This window comes from Podarcis filfolensis (genome assembly GCF_964270895.1).
Source record: "Podarcis filfolensis genome assembly, chromosome: 12".
NCBI lineage: Eukaryota > Metazoa > Chordata > Lepidosauria > Squamata > Lacertidae > Podarcis > Podarcis filfolensis.
In genome coordinates, this window is record NC_139614.1 from 52,073,299 (window position 1) to 52,088,812 (window position 15,514).

Sequence of the window (15,514 nt, forward strand, 5' to 3'; positions counted from 1 at the left end):
TGTGCGATTTTGTTCCCGAATTGCGACATTCAGAGAAGTACGGATTTCGAAGGATGGCTGTCTTCGCTCGCACATGTTTTCAGAAAGTGCGGTTTCAGGAGATTCAGCTTTCAAACTGAATTTCCACCCATTGGTGGGTTATGAGAAAGGGCTCCGAAGTGGGAACCCTGCTTTCAGAATTGGGTGTCGCTATGGACAGAGCGGCCAGCAGTGGTGCATTTTGGGCTTTCAGATTTCAGCAGCGCCCTGTGCTTTCGTACTCATAAGTTGCATTATTTGGAGCTCTGTATTCTGAGATCTCACTGGCATCCAGCGTGGAAATCTGCTTCGTGAGAATCTCAGCTTGTGCCTTTTTAAAATGAGTCTGGTTTTCATGGCCAGAGTGCCTGCCAGCTGTACTGACTGGAGGAATTTCAGAAGTTTGTGTGTATGTGTGATTACTAGATTTCCAAGAATCGGGTTGTGGGGGAGGGGAGGGAGAGATTTCACTGCCCTCCAAAGTTCTCTGTCGTTCTCTGAACCTGGCAAAAGAATGTGTAATCGGTACATGTATCTGAAGAAGTGTGCATACACAAGAAAGCTCCTACCAATAACAAACTTAGTTGGTCTCTAAAGTGCTACTGGAAGGATATTTTTTATTTTCTTTCGACTATGGCAGACCAACACGGCTACCTACCTGTATCTGGTACATTTTAAGCAGACTTGCTTAATTCGCATCATGTATACAGACTGCACACCAGCCTCCCCCCCCCCCCCCCGTTAAATTAAAACTATCTTCTCCTACAGAAGTAAAGGTAAAGGGACCCCTGACCATTAGGTCCAGTTGCGGATGACTCGGGTTGCGGCGCTCATCTCGCTTTATTGGCCGAGGGAGCCGGCATACAGCTTCTGGGTCATGTGGCCAGCATGACTATGCCGCTTCTGGCGAACCAGAGCAGCACACGGAAACGCCGTTTATCTTCCCACCGGAGTGGTACCTATTTATCTACTTGCACTGTCGTGCTTTCGAACAGCTAGGTTGGCAGGAGCAGGGACCGAGCAACGGGAGATCACCCTATCACGGGGATTCGAACTGCCGACCTTCTGATTGGCAAGCCCTAGGCTCAGTGTTTTAACCCACAGCACCACCCGTGTCCCTCTACAGAAGTAATCTCCCCAAATAACTGGTTTGCTCAGCGTGAGCAAGGATCAAAGCCTACTTGCTGGCAATGATTCAAATACCCATGTTCTTAATTTATTCGAGCAAAATAAAGCAACAAATTCCTGAACAGTTACCATAGATAAGCTCTCCCCCAAAACAACAACAACAACAACCACAGGTTGCTATGACTTCTTTCTTGTTAACTGTATAACGGCAGATGGTCTGAAATAGCCCAGACTACCTTTATGAATAAGAGGTGATATGTAATTACTAGGTCTGTGCTGTTGATTTTGGGGAACGGTGAGCAGTTTTCACTGCTCTCCCCTAGACACCCCATAATATTACCCCTCCATTTTTATTTTTGCTTTTGCATCGCATCTTTTAGTTTGCAAGAAATGGACCCGTTTGTCGTGACACGAACAAGCTGCTGTAAGCCTTGAATATATGTACAAAGCTATGAACAACTCGAGTCCAGGGTACCTTAAGGACCAAGCTCAGTCATTGATATCATCCGAAGAAGCACTGTTAGTTGTTCCCCATGTTACAGAAGCCCTATTGTCTTCCGCTAAGTAAGGCATTTAGCGTCACCAGTTCCATGCCGTGGAACTCTCTTCCAGCAGAGATACAGCAGGCACCCTCACTTTTGAATTTCCAGCATCTCTCGAAAAAAAGCACATTTTTGTGCCGACAGACCTAAGTGGTTTTTTTGTGTGTTTTTTTTAATGTCCCTCGAGTAGAAAGTCATTATAATGATTTGTTCTGTACTGATTTTAATGGGATTTTTCTGTTTGGTTATCGAATCGCTGTACACCACTCTGATAAAGTTAAAAAACGAGTAAGTTGTCAGAAATGAGAAACGCAATGCCAATCAAAAGAGATTGCAGCATCAGCTAAAAAACAAAACAAAAGATAAATCAAGCTTCCTCAACCTCGGCCATCCAGATATTTCAAGACTACAATAATTCCCATCATCCCTAGCTAGCAGGACTAGTGGTCAGGGATGAGGGGAACTGTAGTCTCAAAACATCTGGAGCAGGCTTCCTCAACCTCGGCCATCCAGATGTTTCAAGACTACAATTCCCATCATCCCTGACCACTGGTCCTGCTAGCTAGGGATCATGGGAGTTGTAGCCCAGAAACATTGGGAGGGCCGAGGTTGAAGAAGCCTAGACTAAGAAAATGCAGCCTGAGATAAAACAACCCTACTATTCAGCAGGACAGATTGAAACAGGAACCCATGTCGACCTCATGCTAGATAGATGATGATGAAAAGCCTGGGCAGATGATACAAAGGCCTTCATCTGGTGCCCCAGTGATATTACAGTAGGTGCCCAGGAAGGGTTATCATGCCTGAGAATGGGCCCTCTGTGGTCGTCGTCTTCCTGACTTGAGATGGCCGGGGGAGAAGGGGAACATGGCAAAATGCCTCAGATGAAGACTGCAAAGTTTGGGTAGACTCAAGTGATTGAAGGCAGCCTTTGGGCACAAAGGCTACTCACTTGCCCCCAAAGTGTGAGCAATGCAGTTAAGCTGCAGCCCTTTTCAGTCCCCCCCCTTCATTTGAATGGAAGGAGACTGCTTTGCAAGCGTCCCATCCCACCTGCATCGGTATGTCTGCAAAAGGGGTGCTTGGTGTATTCTCACAGGCTTTCCCCGTTATTTGGATACCTGGTCATGCAAGGCTCCAAATCATGGAGCGGCAAGTGTCTGCTTTGCAGCAGTCCAACTACGGCTCCCATCTGCCCCAGTGAGCATAGTCAGTGGCCAGGGATGATGGGAGTTGTAGTTCAGCAACATCTGGAGGGCCAGGTGTTGCCCACACCTGGTCTACACTTAACTGGCAGCGGCTCTCTTGGATTTCAGAGAGTGGGCATTCTCTGAGCTACATAGAGACACCTGGACTTGAACCTGGGACCTTCCCCATGCAAATCAGATGCTCTGCCAATGAGCTATTTCCCCCACTAATTTATATTTTTGTGAACAGCCAGTTTCACTGGTTCCAGCTGTTAATAATAATTTTATTATTGGTCCCTCAGCCATCAATCTGGATGGCTCCCAACAGATATAAAAACATAATCAAACATCAAAAACGTCCTTAAACAGGGCTGCCTTCAGATGTCATCTGAAAGTTTCATAGTTGTTTATCTCCTTGACATTTCATGGGAGGGCGTTCCACAGGGTGGGCGCCACCACCAAGAAGGCCCTCTACCTGGTTCCCTGTAACCCCGCTTCTCACAATGAGGGAACTGCCAGAAGGCCCTCTGTGCTGGACCTCAGTGTCTGAGCAGAACGATGGGGGTGGAGACGCTCCTTCAGGTATACTGGGCTGACGCCATTTAGGGCTTCAAAGGTCAGCACCAACACTTTGAATCGTGCTCGGAAACGTACTGGGAACCAGTTGATAGTTTTCTCCCTGAAATAATTGCCTGCTTGACTGCTGCTTGCTTTTGCACCTCTTTGCAAAGGAGATGCCAGGATGTACAGTGGGCGCTCGGGTTGTGAATGTGATCCGTGCGGGAGGCACGTTCGCACCCTCGTCTGCGTACGCGCGGGTTGCGATTCGGCGCTTCTGCGCATGCTCAAAGCGCAATTTAGCGGTTCTGCGCGTGCGCGAGAGCCGAAATCCGGAAGTAACCCGTTCCGGTACTTCTGGGTTCGCTGAGGTGTGCAGCCCGAAAACGCGCAACCTGAAATGTCTGAGACCCGAGGTGTGACTGTACTTTGAACTTTCTGTAATGCAAACCCCTTTGAGTAAAGAACCTACTTCTCCTCTTCCTCCTTGCAATGGCTGGCTGTGAACATGCAGGCAGGGAGCTTACAAGTTTGTGCTTCTGTCACTCTGGGCAGCTGTTCAGCTGTCACAATGGCCTTCTCTGGGAATGAGAGAGGGAGGGAGGGAGGGGATCAGAGTGACCTTGAATGCCTCTTGGGAGCGGCGAAAGGCGGCACCAACAGGATTTTTGCACCCGAGTGGGGCTTCCTCCTCCTTCTGTGACGAGCTCTGTCATGGACTGCTCTCGTGCCCCAGAGTGCTGCCGGGAACCGCTTGGATCAGCTATGATTAATTCGACTCCCTCGGGGGAAGCGTTTGCTAAGACAGCGCAGGCGAAGACCTGGAATGGGGTCTTCCGTCTCGCCTCATCAGGCTCGGAGCCATATATAGCATGCCTCAAAGCAGCAGAATCTCTTGCACGAGCAAAATGCCACGAGGCTGCGTGTTTTTTCAGGGGTGGTGCAAAAACGAGGGTCGCGATATTGAAAGGACTCGTTTGCACGGGACAGTGGGGATCTCACGGGGGACGTCGCTTAGTGGTGGAGGGTCTGCTTCACTGCCAGAAGGTCCCAGGCCTTGAACTGAATCCTGCCTGAAATGCTGGAGAGATGCTGCCAGCCAGTGTGGACAACATGGAGCTAGTGACAAGGCTATGTTCCTACTGCCCATCCTAGCAACATAGGTTCTTAATTCTTATTTATTTAGACCCTTTAGTAGCCCGTTTCCCCTCCTCTGACTAAGGAAGGACCCAAAGCAGCTTAACAAGAGCAGAAATGACTGAAAAATAAATGCAGAAAATAACACAAGCAGCAATTAAAAATAATAATAGCTGGGGAGAGTCTTGGGAAATAAACCTTTTTAAGGTGATTGGTGGATGGAGTATAAGGATATGACAAGAATTTGTTTGTGTTGTTTGCTTTTCTGTTTGTGTTCTTTATTTGTGTTATAAAATGAATAATAAAAAATTTGGGGGGGGGGGGAAAGATAATGCCAAGGTTGCAGGTTCAATCCCTGTAAGGAACAACGGCATATTTCTGCAGGGTTGGTCTAGATGGAACCTTACTCTACAATTCTATGAGTCTATAAACTATTGCAGCCAGTAGAGTGTGGATTTGCCCACTCTGTCCGGACCAGCAGATTCACTTGCCCACCCAGAATTTGCTCCTGAGGAGCAAGCTCTTTCGTTTCAGCCTGACCTCAGGCTCCTGTTGCACACTGGCGGGTCACCGCGACCCTCTCTTGCTATTAAATCAGGCTTGTTTTTGAAATAGTGCGCTGGCAAGGGGCACCCGAGTTCCCCCCAGATGGCTTTAATAACTCTCTTTCTCCCTCTCTGTGCTATCTGGTCATGGTCAGCTCAGGATCTTTCTCCGCGAAGCATTGAAAAAGCAAGCGGATTGTGCAATTAAAAAGAAGAAGAAGATAATAAAGCGTCCCCTAGTTGCGTGCCAACACAGCTCAGCTGCAAAACTGTCAACTGCAGAATCAAGGCAGACTGAGGGAGGCGAAAGGAGGGAGGAATAAACTCCAAAGAGGCAGTAGAGGGAGAATGTGTGTGTGTCTGCGTGCTCAGATCAGGGTCGGATTATGCAATGATTTTTTTTTTGAGGAAGGCAGCTGCCAAGGAGGAGATGCCAAAAATCCACTCGCTCGGCTTTGGCCGATTATTTTGCTGTCGTTCCGAAGAAGCTCAGAAGGCAGCTCGGGGCTTATATCCGTAATGAAGTTTCAGCCGTTTATTTATCTTTCTTGTTCTCTGGAGGCAGCCACCCAGAGGGGAGGCTTCTCTGCCTGTCCCTCTCCTCCCAGGCCACAGATCACACCAGCCTCACTTTGCACCTTCCTTGATTCTGCTTGGCAGACTGAAATGCGTCCTTGAAGCCTGATCTCGCCTCTTGCCTTCCTGGATAGAGAGAGAGTGTGTGTGTTTAGAAACTAGAGTACTATACAAAGGTAGCGTTTGCATTCGTCCTCTTTTGCCTGCAGCACATGGCCCCCAGAAGACTTCCTCAAAAGGAATTCGGCCCTCAGGCTCCCAAGCTTCCCTTCCCTCGTTATGCAATGAAGAACATTCATCCTGATATCCTTTTGTTGCAGTGTTACAGCCTCCCATTGATCGTTTGTTCACGTTCATTTCATTTCCCCTTTACTTAAAGGTAAAGGGACCCCTGACCATTAGGTCCAGTCATGTCTGACTCTGGGGTTGCGGCACTCATCTCGCTTTATTGGCCGAGGGAGCTGGCGTACAGCTTCTGGGTCATGTGGCCAGCATGACTAAGCCGCTTCTGGCGAACCAGAGCAGCGCACGGAAACGCCGTTTACCTTCCCGCCAGAGTGGTACCTATTTATCTACTTGCACTTTGACGTGCTTTCGAACTGCTAGGTTGGCAGGAGCAGAGACCGAGCAACTTGAGCTCACCCTGTCGTGGGGATTCGAACTGCCGACCTTCTGATCGGCAAGTCCTAGGCTCTGTGGTTTAACCCACAGTGCCACCCGCGTCTCTCAGCCTCACCCGCGGCACCCGCATCCCTTTACTTGCCTAACTGCAAACCCCCTTTTCTATTGTTGGTCAGTGAGTTGTTGTTTTGCACTGGAACACTTTAATCTACCCTAATTGTTCAATCCCAGATTTTTTTTTGGGGGGGGGAAGGGGACTGACTCCCTCATGCAAAATACTGTCAGTCTGCAGGTGACCGATGACGCCTCAGCTTCTTTCTCCAGCTGCCTTCCCCTACCTGTCTGCAATCGAAACCCTAGAGTGCGTCTTTCTTTTGAGCAGATTTACGGCTCTGCATCAAAGAACTTTTTCATCCCGGAACGGCTGCTCTCTACCAGTTGCAAGTTGCAACCAAGAGCTTCTTCAATGTGACTTTAAAGTTTTGGAGGTGATGCTTCGCCCCTGGCAATAATTTATTATTATTTTTAAAGCCCACTGGAGTGTGTGCCTTAACTCATCCTAATGAGGTCTCTTAATGAAGCAAACGAGTCGCTGTTTTTAATGGGCTGTAATTACCTTGGAGAAGGTGTGCAAGGATCTTCTGAGTGATAGCTGACAGGATCCCCCTGGGTGACGGTCAGTGGTGCGGCTGTGTGTGTGTTGTTGCTTTTTGCTAACTTCAGGTGTGATTCTCTCTCCCCTTGCTTTCCCCCTGGGAAATCTGGGTCCGTTGAAGATAAGATGGGGGTAGGGACCCTGCAGCCAGCAGACCTAATTTGGCTGACCCCCAATTTATTTATTTACTGAATTTCTCTCCAGTTTCCAAGACTCTCTGCAAGAGGTGATGTGGTTTAAGCACATAATAATAATAATTTATTATTTATACCCCACCCATCTGGCTGGGTTTCCTCAGCCACTCTGGGCGGCTTCCAGCAAAATATTAAAATACAGTAATTCATCAAATATTAAAAGCTTCCCTAAACAGGGCTGCCTTCAGATGTCTTCTGAATGTCAGGTAGTTGTTTATCTCTTTGACATCTGGTGGGAGGGCGTTCCGCAGGGTGGGTGCCACCGCCGAGAAGGCCCTCTGCCTGGTTCTCTGTAACTTGGCTTCTCGTAACGAGGGAACCGCCAGAAGGCCCTCGGCGCTGGACCTCAGTGTCCAGGCAGAATGATGGAGGTGGAGACGCTCCTTCAGGTATACCGGGTGGAGGCCGTTTAGGGCTTTAAAGGTCAGCATCAACACATTGAATTGTGCTCGGAAACATACTGGGAACCAATGTAGGTCTTTCAGAAGCGGTGTTATGCGGTCTTGGCAGCCACTCCCAGTCACCAAATGTATGGTGTGTTCACAGCTGTGGTCATTGTGGCTAGTACCCATTGATAGCGTGGTATAGTGAACTACAGTGTCAGGCTGGGACCCGGGAGACCAGGGTTCAAACCCCCACAAAGCACCCTGGGTGACCTTTGACCAGTCACAGTATCTCAGCCTCACCCGCCTCGCAGGGTCGTTGTGAAGATGAAATGGAGTGGACAGGGTAGTGTGTTCACCGCTTTGAGCTGAGTGGTTTGTGGGGACCTGTACCTGTCAGGAGGCAAGAAAACGGAGGAAGGGGAAGCTTCAGAGCTGGAGGAAGAGGCAGGCCAGGCAAGTGAAGGGCCAGGGGCTTTCCCTCCCTTCCCTGCACCACTGTCCCCCAGAACCAGGAGGGGATTGAAGAGGGATGAGCAGAGGACGTTTCCACATAGGCGTAGTCTCTGGCTGCAAGTATGCAGCCTGTTGGTGGAAGGTACATGAGCTGGTGGAGTGATCGCCTGCTGCTGCAATTTCTCCAGACCTGGGAATAGCTGCCTAGACCCTAGATTGGTGGGGTTAGTGAGGAAATTTCCATAGAACAGGCATGGCCAAACTTGGTCCTCCAGATGTTTTGGGACTACAATTCCCATCATCCCTGACCACTGGTCCTGTTAGCTAGGGATCATGGGAGTTGTAGTCCCAAAACATCTGGAGGCCAAAGTTTGGCCACGCCTGCCATAGAACTACTTGATAATGATTTACAGATGGTATTTAACTCCGAGTAGACTTGCTAAGATGTATAAGACTGAATCAGATAAGTGCTGGAGATATAATGAGACTGAGGATACGTTTTTCCATATGTGGGGGACCTGTAAAAGGATAAAAGAGGATTGGGAAATAATTTATAATGAATTGAAAAAAATGTTTTAAAGCACCTTTCCAAACCCCCCCCCCAAGTCCTTTTTGTTGGGGATAATTCAGATGGGAATTCCCAGGTGTCAAAAAAGTTTATTTATGTACGCCACTACAGCGGCCTGTGTTTCGTTAGCCCCAAAATTGAAAACGAGCGAGGTGGAATATGTGCAGCTTGCAGATCTAACTTATAGAATAAGAGAACAATAAGAACATACGTTTGAAGAAGATTGGAAAATGTTTATTGAATATATGGGGAATAATTGCGTGCACTTGTTGGCAGCCTTAAGATAAATTCAACAGTGTAAATAAGTTTTGATGGAAGTAACAATGGAATACTGAATGGTTTAGTATGCAGGGATTTATGCTATGCAAAACGAACCATGGAAAGAGAAGAAGGGAAGTCATTGATATTTTAAGGTTGTCTGAATGAATAGTCTAAATTGCAAAACTGAAATTTTAATAAAAATGAGAGAGAGAGAGAGAGAGAGAGAGAGAGAGAGAGAGAGAGGAAATGTCCGTTTGCCCTAATAAGCAAGCCTGCTCCATTCCTGGTTGTATTTCAGATATCTTGGTGGGGACGTAAGGATGGAAGCCACCTGAGCTGTCTTGGGCTCCATCCATTCCAAGGAGGAGGAGAAGGTGGAGTCCCACCACCACTTGGCTCTTCTTAACTGTTAAGTTGTAGGTGAACATATCAGACGACACAGCGATTCTTCAAACAGCTCTTGTTTATTCACAGGCCAGAACAGAACTGAACTGAAGGGTTCAGCCAGCCTGCTTACATAGAGCTCCAGAACAACGTAATTGTAACAACTTTCTGTAACTATCCAATCACTGAACGTCACTTTCGATCCCTTATTTGCATATGTGGACCTGAACTATCTACAGTACCCCCTGCTGGCCCAGGGTGAGAACTTCAGTACATAACATTAACCTCCTTCTCATTTCTTCCCACAGCTGATAGTCGAAAAGACAACTGACTACCCGGCCGCCGAATACTCTTTGGTGGAGGATGTAGCCCTCCACTTCACGTGTTTGATGGACAGACTGAACGAGCAGCGCCTCTTTCAACCGGACCTGTGCGACGTGGACATCGTCCTGCTGCAGCAGAGGAACGTCTTCCCGGCTCACAAGGGGGTCCTCGCCGCCTACAGCCACTTCTTCCACTCCCTCTTCACCCAGAACAAGCAGTTGCAGAGGGTGGAGCTCTCCCTGGAGGCCTTGACCTCCCAGGGCCTCCAGCAGATCCTCAACTTCATCTATACCTCCAAGCTCCTGGTCAATGCCTGCAACGTGCAGGACGTCCTAAACGCGGCCGCCGTCCTGCAGATGAGCGACATTGCATCCTCCTGCCAGGAGCTGATCAGCACCAGGTCCCTCGGCTTAGCCATGGCCAGCAACATGGCGCTGCCTCCGGACAGCTGCGGCAAGGGCGTCCCGTCGCAATACTACTGCAACATCAAGCAGGAGATGGACCCGGCGCCGCACCCCAAGATCTACGCCCGGGAAGGGAACGACCCCTACTCGGTGCGGGTTGAGGATGGCGCGGCGTGCGGGGGCAACCAGAACCTCCCCGCCGTGGCTGGCAAGAAGTATTACAAGGAGGAGAAAGATGGTGGCCCGCCCATCTGCAAGGTGGAGGGCGAAGAGCCCGATGTGGCCCTGGGCAGCCAAAGCACTTACAACCGGGGAGAGCAGATCATCGTGGAGGTCAACCTCAACAATCAAACCCTCAACGTCTCGAAAGGGACGGAGGGGAAGTCTCCAACTGCTGACCAGACGGCCGGCATCGCCGCGGTGATTGGGCGGCCCGAAGGGGAAGTGCGTTGTGTGGACGAGGACGGCGAGGAGGAAGAGAACGGGGAAGGAGAGGAGGAAGAGGATGACGGCGAGGTGGGGGAGGAGGAGGAAGAGGAGGAGCACAGCGAGGAGGAAGAGCTGGAGGAGACCACAGAGGAGGAGGACGAGGAGGAGGAGGAAGATGGCGAGGAGGTGGCGGACATCAAGAGGGAGAGGTCCGGGCTGCCCCACAAGGCCAGCAGGCCCTCCAAGGCCGCCCAGGCCGCTGCGTCCACCAGGTCCCAGGAGGCGGTTGCTGTGGCGATGGACGACGAGGAGGTGGAGAAAGCGGAGGAGGAAGGGGAGGACCAGAGAGGCAGGAAGAGGAAGAAGGAGCCGGATGGGGTGGGCCAGAAGGTGAAGCTGGAGGAGAAGCAACACTACCCCTGCAAGAAGTGCCCCCGGGTTTTCAACAACCGCTGGTACCTGGAGAAGCACATGAACGTCACCCACAGCCGCATGCAGATCTGCGACAAGTGTGGCAAGCGGTTCCTGCTGGAGAGTGAGCTGCTGCTGCACCAGCAGACGGACTGCGAGAAGAACATCCAGGTGAGAAGGGAGACCACTGCCCCTCCAGACACGACATTTCAGCCAGGCCGCCCTTCGCAGGCTTTGGCGCATGGGGCGCCCTCTGTGAAACTAGAACGGACAGGAATCGTGATGTAGGATGCTGCCTTATGCTGAGGCAGAACCACTGACTGGGCTCAGCCATCCTGGGTTTTAGGCAGGGGAATCTCACATCCCTGGAGAGACTAATAATAATAATAATAATAATATTTATACATACATACATACCCCGCCCATCTGCCTGAGTCGTCCCAGCCACTCTGGGCAGCTTCCAATGCCTATAAAAACATACTAAGACATCAAGCATCAATAGTAACAATCTGATCCAATATATTACAATAAATCACAATAACTTTAAAACAAACAAGTTGTATCAAATGAAGTAATATTCAATAATCCATTAAAATCTAATAGTAAACAGTAAAATCATCAGCAAATGCTAATTAAGCAGTTTACATAAACTGCTTTAAACAGTTAAAGAATTACCACGGGTGGCGCTGTAGGTTAGGAGCCTAGGACTTGCCGATCAGAAGGTCAGCGGTTCGAATCCCCGTGAAGGGGTGAGCTCCCGTTGCTCGGTCCCTGCTCCTGCCAACCTAGCAGTTCGAAAGCACGTCCAAGTGCAAGTAGATAAATAGGTACCACTCTGGTGGGAAGGTAAATGGCGTTTCCGTGAGCTGCTCTGGTTCGCCAGAAGTGGTTTAGTCATGCTGGCCACATGACCCGGAAGGGCTTTTACACTTGCCAGAAGCTCGGCTCTGCCCTCGCCGGTCTTGGAAGGATCCTTTTAAAAAGTCCCATACGACCAGAGAATTTGCGCCTGTCCTTTGGGGGATATAGTAAGCCCTGAACACATATTTTTTTAGATGTCCCTTTTACGATGAGGCGCGTAGAGAAACCATTGACCCCCTGCTGGTGAGGCTTGCTGACCTCCTGGTAAAGCAAAAATTCGATCTTCTCCTGTTAGGCAAAGACCGCAAGACGACCCGGATTGTCGCCAGATTCTGCGCACAGATCTGTAGGCACACACCATCTCCCGATTCAATCTAGTTTGTTAAGAAAATTCCCAAACCCAGATCCATGGGTGACTTTGGGTCATTTCTCTAAGGTAGTCCATTTTAAAGTTTTTATGTGTTTATATGCCTATCGTGGGACGCGGGTGGCGCTGTGGGTTAAACCACAGAGCCTAGGATTTGCTGATTAGAAGGTCGGCGGTTTGAATCCCCGCGACAGGGTGAGCTCCCGTTGCTCGATCCCTGCTCCTGCCAACCTAGCAGTTTGAAAGCATGTCAAAGTGCAAGTAGATAAATAAGTACCGCTCCAGTGGGAAGGTAAACGGCATTTCCGTGCACTGCTCTGGTTTGCCAGAAGTGGCTTAGTCATGCTGGCCACATGACCCGGAAGCTGTACGCCGGCTCCCTCGGCCAGTAAAGCAAGATGAGCGCCACAACCCCAGAGTCGTCCGCGACTAGACCTAATGGTCAGGGGTCCCTTTACCTTTACCTATGCCTATCGCACTTTTAAACTTAAAATCCATTTTTGTATATTGTTTTAAATGTTTGTTTTGCTATTGGGATTGTATCTCCATTTGTGTTTCTCAAGCTGGTCTCTGACCGTAATAAATTTCAAATCAAACAGTTTGTTGTTGACAAAGGACAGCTGCACATAAAAAGGGCCCCATTACCTTCAGTAGCTTAGGGCCTCATCAAACCTAAATCCAGCCTTGTAGATGTTGCTCATGGTCCCTTCCAACTCTGTGAATTGCACATACGTTTTTGCTAGGCTCAGGTCCTCCTGACTCTCCTCATCTCCTTTGCGCTACCTTCTCTTTAAAATCAGAACCGGTGAAGGCAGTGAAGGTCCTGTGTGAGTCCCTGGAGGATGTTGGGGGATGGATGGCGGCTAGCAGATTGAGGTTGAATCCTGACAAGACAGAAGTACTGTTTTTGGGGGACAGGGGCGGGCAGATGTGGAGGACTCCCTGCTCCTGAATGGGGTCACTGTGCCCCTGAAGGACTAGGTGCGCAGCCTGGGAGTCTTTCTGGACTCACAGCTGTCCATGGAGGCGCAGGTCAGTTCTGTGTCCAGGGCAGCTGTTTCCCAGCTCCATCTGGTACGCAGGCTGAGACCCTACCTGCCCGCAGACTGTCTTGCCAGAGTGGTGCATGCTCTAGTTATCTCCCGCTTGGACTACTGCAATGTGCTCTATGTGGGGCTCCCTTTGAAGGTGACCCAGAAACTACAACTAATCCAGAATGCGGCAGCTAGACTGGTGACTGGGGGTGGCCACCGAGACCACATAACACCGGTCTTGAAAGATCTACATTGGCTTCCAGTATGTTTCCGTGTACAATGCTGACCTTTAAAGCCCTAAATGGCCTTGGCCCAGTATACCTGAAGGAGCGTCTCCACCCCCATCGTTCTGTCCAGACACTGAGGTCCAGCACCGAGGGCCTTCTGACAGTTCCCTCACTGCGAGAAGCAAAGCTACAGGGAACCAGGCAGAGGGCCTTCTTGGTAGTGGCGCCCGCCCTGTGGAACGCCCTCCCTCCAGATGTCAAAGAGAAGAACAACTACCAGACTTTTAGAAGACATCTGAAGGCAGCCCTCTTTAGGGAAGCTTTTAATGTTTAACAGACCACTGTATTTTAATACTTTGTTGGAAGCAGCCCAGAGTGGCTGGGGAAAGCCAGCCAGATGGGCGGGGTATAAATAATAAACTATTATTATATTATTATTTGCAGTGTATCACTTGCGGGAAAGCCTTCAAGAAGCTGTGGTCTCTCCATGAGCACAACAAGATCGTCCACGGCTACGCGGAGAAGAAGTTCTCATGCGAGATTTGCGAGAAGAAGTTCTACACGATGGCGCATGTCCGGAAGCACATGGTCGGTGAGTGGGGCCGGGGAGGGGGCCCCGTGCGCACAGTAGGTTTGCCACCCCCTGAGGAGCACCCAACACCAGGCGGTGTTTCAGCGCTGTGCAAGATGGCCGACCTTCCCGGGTGCAAGTCAGGGTGCTAGGCTTTGCCCCACAAAACCTTGCAAGCTTGGCTTCATCTTACATTCTAACTATTTCACGTAACCCCTTTTCAAGCGTTTGCTTTAATCGGTGCCTTTAAAAGAGCGGTTCAGTCCAGACGAGCAGTTCTCGACCTGTGAGTCCCCAGATGTTGTTGGACTACAACTCCCATCATCCCTGAGCTCTGGCCTTGCTAGCTAGGGGTGATGGGAGTTGTAGTCCAACAACATCTGGGGGCCCACAGGTTGAGGAAGGCTGGTCCAGACACGCACACCCAACCTGGTGGCCTCCAGATGTTTTTGGACTACAACTCCCATCATCCCTAGCTAGCGAGACCAATGGTCAGGGATGATGGGAGTTGTAGTCTGAAAAAGAGATGGAGACCAAAGATTGGGAAAAACTGGTTTGGATTACCTTTGGCGAAACACTTTAGGGGTCTTTTGTGAGTTGCGCAGTCGGAATAGCGCCATGCCACTCTTGCTGAGCTGTACCACTCCAGATTGCAGAAAGGAGAGAGAGAGGCCACGCTTTACTTGTCTATCCACCATATTTACTCGAATCTAATACTCACCATTTTGGGCCAAATGACGTTGCGAAAATTTAGGTGCACGTTAGATTCGATGGGACATTTACATTCACCAGTGAATACTTTTTTTGGTTTCCAGGTTCTGAAAATGGAGGCATATGTTAGATTCGATGGTGTATTAGACTCTAGTAAATACGGTTTCCCCCACAGATAGAAAGCTACTTCTAGTCTAATTTTTTTTACTGTATTACGGCCAGTATTGTTTTCCTTTGCAGTCCTTGCTGTATTTTCAGTCATGGATCCTGTATTGCTTGTGACATTGTTAAAACCATTTAAAAAAAACCAAACATTTTCTTTAAGAGTGAGGAAGAACATTTCTAGTTCCAAGTGTCTAATAAGATCCGAGACTACGCATTATAATTTCGCTTCACCGAAGAAAAATATCTAAACATTTCTAACATGGGGTTTCTCAAACTTGGGTCTCCAGCTGTTTTTGGACTACAACTCCCATCATCCCTATCTATCAGGGCCAGCGGTCAGGGATGATGGGAACTGTAGTCCAAAAACAGATGGAGACCCAAGTTTGGGAAACACTGTACATTCTCTTCCCTGACCTGCTAGTTTTCTAAGTGCAGGTTTTGGAGGCCGTTCAGATTTTGCAGCCACTCAGCAGCTTGCACAACCGGACCTTGGCAGCTCTTAGTTCCGGCAGGAGCTGAACCCGTATGATTTTGCTGTCTGTGTGTTTTGGCTCATTCCTAACCGTACCGATTTCCCAGGTAACCACGATTCTCCCTTGCTTTGCAGCCCACACCAAGGACATGCCGTTCACCTGTGAAACGTGTGGGAAGTCGTTCAAGCGAAGTATGTCTTTGAAGGTCCACTCTCTGCAGCACTCGGGGGAGAAGCCTTTCAAATGTGAGGTGAGGACCTGGGAATGTAAAAAGGTGAAATGCTTCTGGGAGATGATATATACTGTATTTTTCGCCCTATAGGA

General features: G+C 49.4%; 1 protein-coding gene and 1 long non-coding RNA gene across 4 annotated transcripts in view; both read left to right on the forward strand.

Annotated features, from left to right (window-relative positions):
- The window catches only part of LOC310746358, a 121,796-nt gene that overhangs the window by 88,983 nt on the left and 17,299 nt on the right, over nt 1-15,514 (forward strand). The gene's annotated exons all lie outside the window — the stretch shown is intronic.
- The window catches only part of ZBTB47 (zinc finger and BTB domain containing 47), a 42,889-nt gene that overhangs the window by 17,636 nt on the left and 9,739 nt on the right, over nt 1-15,514 (forward strand). For all 3 annotated transcript variants that reach the window (XR_014540467.1, XR_014540468.1, XM_083579560.1), the window contains exons 2-4: nt 9,522-10,952; nt 13,715-13,862; nt 15,325-15,440. Coding sequence is in view for 1 of the 3 variants with exons in the window: in XM_083579560.1 (XP_083435686.1) it covers nt 9,522-10,952; nt 13,715-13,862; nt 15,325-15,440 (1,695 nt within the window). In the remaining 2 variants the exon portion in view is untranslated. The remainder of the gene's footprint in view (nt 1-9,521; nt 10,953-13,714; nt 13,863-15,324; nt 15,441-15,514) is intronic.